This window comes from Haliotis rufescens, unplaced genomic scaffold (assembly GCF_023055435.1).
Source record: "Haliotis rufescens isolate VD_foot unplaced genomic scaffold, xgHalRufe1.0.p SCAF_77, whole genome shotgun sequence".
Lineage (NCBI taxonomy): Eukaryota > Metazoa > Mollusca > Gastropoda > Lepetellida > Haliotidae > Haliotis > Haliotis rufescens.
The window spans coordinates 328,332-334,949 of record NW_025964369.1 but is presented as its reverse complement, the minus strand read 5'-3'; the positions used below and the strand labels follow the sequence as shown (position 1 = coordinate 334,949).

General features: G+C 45.5%; 1 protein-coding gene across 1 annotated transcript; it reads right to left on the bottom strand.

Annotated features, from left to right (window-relative positions):
• On the bottom strand, positions 1 to 6,191 carry LOC124124146. Its single transcript, XM_046487234.2, has 3 exons — positions 5,754 to 6,191; positions 4,364 to 4,504; positions 1 to 453 (listed from the first exon to the last, which is right to left on the bottom strand). The coding sequence occupies exons 1-3, from the start codon at positions 6,070 to 6,072 to the stop codon at positions 194 to 196; spliced, it is 720 nt and encodes a 239-aa protein (XP_046343190.2). The 5' UTR covers positions 6,073 to 6,191; the 3' UTR covers positions 1 to 193.
• Between the last annotated feature and the right edge of the window lie 427 nt (positions 6,192 to 6,618).

The window sequence follows — 6,618 nt, the reverse complement described above, 5'->3', positions numbered from 1 at the left end:
CTGGTTCAGACTCGATTATTTACAGACCGCCGTCATATAGCTGGAATATTGCTGAGTGCGGTGTTAAACAACAAACCAACCAACCAACTAAGTGTGAAGAACACACTTGGGGATAACCTCAACCCGACACGTTTGTATGCCGAGATTGCTTCCATCTCTGTGAAGTATCAAACGTCAGAGGATAATTAAGGGTCTACCCACAGTTTCTTTGAAAGTACGAGCAGGAATGAAACAGCCTCCATTTCCTGGCTTCCACATCGAGTTTTGTGACCCTTGATAAATAACACCCATTCAACCATATCTCGAAGGATTTGCATAGAAAGGATTTCTGCCTCACGCACTTCTTCCTGCAGCCCTCGGGGGAGGACACGCTCACGTACACGGCGTCGTTGTAGCCTGTGATGCAGTACCCATGGGAAAGAAGGCTGCTGGTTGTTCCGTACTCCGCACACACTGTAAAGACGAATGGTTTAAACTTAGAGTTTGCTTGCTTGTTTAACGCCGCACTCAGCAATATTCCAGCTTACTCGTGCCCCTCTCGTGGCCATTTTTGCGACCGGGTTCCGTCTAAGCGCAAACGGGCATACCTAAAACAATTGTCAACTCGTTGCGTAATGGTTCACACATTTTCCCATATATTATATATATTTCAGATGCAATTTAAAGCACATCGGGACGTACCGAATTATACAGTATGATTGAACACATTTAACTGTGTCTTTGGTATATGTTTAGATGCAAGACATATGTAAAATCAAAAATTATTTCTGAGGGATTCTTTGACGAAGAACTGGAAATCATACGCGCATTCTGATTGGTTTGTCGTATTTTCGCACATAACAATCATCGATAGGGGGACGAGTCTTCTTGCAGGTTACGGAAAGGGGCGAGTGGGGACGAATGGGCATTCATCGTATCGCACTTGTGATTTCCGGTAGTTCACGCGGGACACGCCTCTTAGCAGCTGTCTTCTAATGCAAATCAGTCACCAGGAAGTGCTCACTTCGTAAACAATTTCAATTTCCTCGGAATGTTCCGTCTGCTGTAGGTAAGGAGTTATTAATGTGTTTACACATACTTCTGGCATCTTTTTTAATATTGCCTTACCCCATCTGTCAATGGCCAACGATATAACCCGCAGTTCCCCAAGTAAACTTTCTCTATCGACCTGAACTAGATCATCTGCATATTCATGGCGACTAATAAGGTAAAGGAAGTTACGTTAGCCCCCTCATTTTTTCCCGCTCTGTGCCCAGAATCTATTGGGAGATCATAAGGGCCATAATGCCAAACTAAGAAATACGTTCTTCACTTGTAGCCAAAAGATAAATACATATTTTGGGCATACGAGGAGTGCTTTTTATATATGTATTGTTCACATTAAACATTTTTCCATTTTGTGACAAATTATTGTCTTCCATTTTTTTATAAAAACAATCTTAGAATATCATTTCTGATATTTTGTTGTTGATTTTTAAATATTGTTCTCTTACTTTTCGGCAAATATGCATTGCGTACCTATTACTGATAACAGAGTAAGTAGAATTTTACTTGTGCCGTCTTTGGACTTGTCTGGACAAATCACTGATGTCTGTCATGACCATACCAAGTGGTTGGTAGAAACAAACAAATGGTAGAATTATGTCCTCTGTTTGTACAATTCGGACCTCCATACACAACTTTTCTCTGTACCGCGATACGATGGAGTTCTCTCCGTTGTGAAACAGAGCGCGAGGCCCAGCTTTTACTCGGAGCTACTAATGTAAATTATGAACTTTTATCAGTAGAATATGCATTGTTAGATAAAATAAATGACATCTGATATGGAGAACACGAATAATCATAAAGGTTAGTGAATGCATTTTGTTCCGTTTAGCGTACATGTGTGACAAGTACCACGATACCCCGAGGTTGCAGACTATATGAAGGCAATCTGTAAGAAATCGAGTATGGGCCAGACAATCCAGTGATTCACCTCATGAGCATCTATCCCGTAATAGGATAAGATGACATGCATCAACTAAGTCGGTTGGTTGGTTTGTTGTTTAACGCCGCACTCAGCTATATTCCAGCTATATGACGGCGGTCAGTAAATAATCGAGTCTGGACCAGACAATTCAGTGATTGATATCATGATGGTTGGTTGGTTGTTTAACGCCGCACTCAGCAATATTCCAGCTATATGACGGCGGTCTGTAAATAATCAAGTCTGGACCAGACAATCCAGTAATGGACAGCATGAGCATCGATCCACGCAATTGGGATCGATGACATGTATCAACCAAGTCAGCGAGCCTGACCACCCGATCCCGTTAGTCGCCTTTAACGACAAGCATAGTCGCCTTTTACGGCAAGTTTGGGTTGCTGAAGACCTATTCTTCCCCGGAATATTCACGGGTCACATCAACCAAGTCAGCGAGCCTGACCAACCGATCCCGTTAGTCGCCTTTTATGACTAGCAAGGGTTGCTGAACCAAAACCTATTCTACCCCGTATCTTCACGGGTCCGGTGGTAGTAAATTACCATTGATCATGACTATATAAACTGACGTCCAAATGAAACTTTACCAACTGAAAATATAAATTTCAGACAAAGTATAAATTTTTTTTCGATGAAGTCTATCTAGAACACATAAATACAACAATAGTGGATGCAGAAAATGTTAATCGTCTGTTACATGTTTGCGAGATAACACGCGAGAAAGTGAAAAACACGTGCACCACGGACAACTGCAAATGCACGTGCGGGTAAGGGTATAAAACGATTGCAACGGCAAGTCAGACATTCACAGTGATAAAAAAACCACAAAAGAAATGCCACGACTCACAGTCGAACAACGTGAACGAGCCTTGGGTATGGTACAGATGGGAGCCACCCACGCCCATATTGCACGAACCTTCGGTTGCTCCCGTGTTGCCGTTACCAACTTGATGCAACGTTACAGACAGACAGAGCGGACCGCTGACAGACCAAGAACAGGCAGACCCAGGGTGACCACGCCCCATGATGACCCGTACTTGCGTACCTTGCACCTCCGAAATCGCTTCCTGACAGTGACGTCATCGGCGACAAATGTCTTAGGTCACAGGGTTAGTCGACAGACAGTGGCCAGGAGACTCAGGGCTCATGGAATGAGGTCTTTTGGACCATACAGAGGACAGCTATCGACAGCGCAACATCGTCGTCTGCGATTGAGTTTGGACCGGACTGTACGACGTTGGCAACGACGTGACTGGCAGAGGGTTGTCTTCACTGACGAAAGTCGATTCTGTATGTTTAGGGCTGATGGAAGACAACGTATTTACCGCCGAAGGGGTGAACGAACGGCGGCGTGCTGCGTGCAGGAGGTCGTACCATATGGTGGAGGGAGTGTCATGGTGTGGGGAGGGATCTGTGGGCAGGAGAGGACACCGCTGGTCATCGTTGACGGAAACTTGACAGCTCAGCGTTACATGGATAACATTCTTCGTCCAGTTGTCCTACCATTTCTCCAACAGCAGCCACGTGGTGTCATTTATCAGCATGACAACGCTAGAGCCCATACAGCCAGAATTGTCACTAACTTCCTCGCAGCCAACAACGTCAACGACCTGCCGTGGCCTGCACGCTCACCCGACATGTCCCCCATAGGACACCTCTTGGACTTGATGGATCGTCGTTTTCGACAACGACCACACTCTCCAGCCAACCGGCAAGAACTGATCTTGGCCCTCCAAGAAGAATGGCCTCAAATCCCAAGTGACCTCATCAGACGACTGACTTTTTCTGTGCGTCGAAGAGTTTTTGCGTGTATTGAGGCATTTGGTGGTCACACACGCTACTAATGACTTGTTATTTAACGTGAGCGATTGTTTATGTACTCTGCCTATTGTCCATGATTCTGAAAGCTCGAGTTTTGTACCACACCCAACTTTGGGGGGCTCTGACGTCATTCTCGGTCGCGGTATGATTGTCATTTTCAGTGTTGATTATGTTGATATTTTGATCTTCTCAAAACGCGGTCATGAAGCTGGAATATCGCTGGGTGCGTGATGTAATTGTTTAACAACACACTACGTGGTCATGAAGCTGGAATATCCTCTGAGTGCGTGATGTAATTGTTTAACAACGCACTACGTGGTCATGAAGCTGGAATATCGCTGGGTGCGTGATGTAATTGTTTAACAACGCACTACCTGGTCATGAAGCTGGAATATCGCTGAGTGCGTGATGTAATTGTTTACCAACGCACTACGCGGTCATGAAGCTGAAATATCGCTGAGTGCGTGATGTAATTGTTTAACAACGCACTACGCGGTCATGAAGCTGGAATATGGCCGAGGGCGTTGTTAAACAATTACATTAACAAGATGTCCTTTGTACCTTCGATACATGAACAGGACCCTGGGTTGAAGCTGTAGCCTGGTTGACATCTGCATACTTGGTCAATGCACTGTGTCCAGTGATCCAAACATTCAGCATTATTGGAACACCTTTTGCCGTAGTGTTGGCCCTTGCAGGGAGCTGAAACAGCAGTGAGTGAGTGAGTATGGTTTTACGCCGCTTTTAGCAATATTCCAGCAATATCACGGCGGGGGACACCAGAAATGGGCTTCACACAATGTACCCATGTCGGGAATCGAACCCGGGTCTTCGGCGTGACGAGCGAACGCTTTAACCACTTGGCTACCCGACCGCCCCAGAAGTGTATAAACCAATCAAATTGAACACAACCATCTTTCGTGCCCCCGTTAAAGCTCCATAACATTTAGTTGTGTGCTTGTCAAAATGATATTATTATTAATAAAATATTACTTGCTTGTTTGTTCTTTAGCGTAGCGGGGGCACGGGTGGCCCAGTCGTCTGAGGCGCCGCGATTCCCTGTACAGAGTTGCGTCCCTTGGGCACGCCAGAAACCTATGATTGTGGGTTCGAATCCCGGTTCGCCCCACTTATGTTTCTAGGTTTGTCAGCCCCATACCCGTGCTCGTGGGTTTCACTGAAGTGGTAAACGTCTAAGACCTGCATCACTTCGGGCTCTCCTCCCACATTAAGCTGACACGCCGCGATATAACTGGAATACTGTTAACAGCGGCGTTAACCCCAACTCACTCACAATCTTTAACGTCGCACTCAGCAATATTCCAGCTATACGACCGCGGTCTGTAAATAAACGAGTCTGGACCAGACAATCCAGCGATTGATATCATGAACATCGATCCATGCAGTTGAGTGAGTGAGTGAGTATGGTTTTACGCCGCTTTTAGCAATATTCCAGCAATATCACGGCGGGGAACACCAGAAATGGGCTTCACACATTGTACCCATGTCGGGAATCAAACCCGTGTCTTCGGCGTGACGAGAGCACCCTTTAATCACGAGGCTACCCGACCGTCCCTCCACGCAATTGAGATACGATGACACGCATCAACCAAGTCAGCGAGCCTGACCACCCGATCCCGTTAGTGGCCTCTTACGATAAGCATCGTCGCCTTTAACAGCATGCTTGTCGTAAAAAGCGTTCATGCTTGTCGTAAGAGGCATCGGTCCTAATTGCGTGGATCGATGCTCATGATATCAATCACTGGATTGTCTGGCTCAGACTCGATTATCTACAGACCGCCGTCATATAGCAGGAATATGATTTACGACAAGCATAGTCGCCTTTAACGGCAAGCACTGGTTGCTGAAGACCTATTCTACCCCGGATCTTCACGGGTAGCAGGCTCAAGTTTTAACAAGAACACAATTATTTTAAAACAGCTTTACGTACCATTCGCTGTCAAGTATATAACTCCAGGGACAGACGATGTCGTCACAGTCATGACGTCATTATCTCGGAAGCGGCGGTACACAGTGCAGGATGACTTCCACCGTTTGTGCTGAAATGTGACACACGCAGTTAGCAGACTGCATTTAACACTGCACATCAGCAGAGAGACCGCCTGGTGTCGCTTTAACACAGTTGACTTGAAGCCATGAGGTTGTTTGCTTGTCTTAAATTCCCATTCTTGTATATCACTTCCTTCTGATGCACCAAGCAGAAACATCAGAGGGGGACAGAGAAGAGCAGCAAGCACCACCGTCCACATCGTTGCTGCACACGCGGCCGTCTCTGTATGCCTGCCTGTTGGGTTATGCGTTATCAGGAAGGATTACAGTTTTGATCGAAATTAATATCCCCGCAGGCGCTCCGTGAGTGAGTGAGTGAGTGTTTGCTTGTTTGTTTGTGTGTTGTTTATTTCAGCTTTGTGACGACAGTCTGTAAATAGTCGCGCCTGGGCCAGACAATCCAGTGATGCATGCGCATCGATCTACGCAATTCATATTCCCGAATATTGCAGAGTGCATTGTTTACAAACAACAACAAAATGTCATTTCGTCTCCAAATGATACTATGAAGGATGCGAAAAAGCTTCCTTTATTTGGCTGAAGTATACTTATGGAATTATCAAGATAATGGCACAGATTATCTATTCTTTTAAAATTCTTTTTGAAATAAAGCGAACGGCAGCACATCCCGTTATTACAATATTTACACTCATTGGGTGACGTCAATCGGCCGACCAAAAACATAAGGAGGGGGGGTTGGAGATATGGGGTTTACACAGATCTACGCGAAATGGACTTAACACATC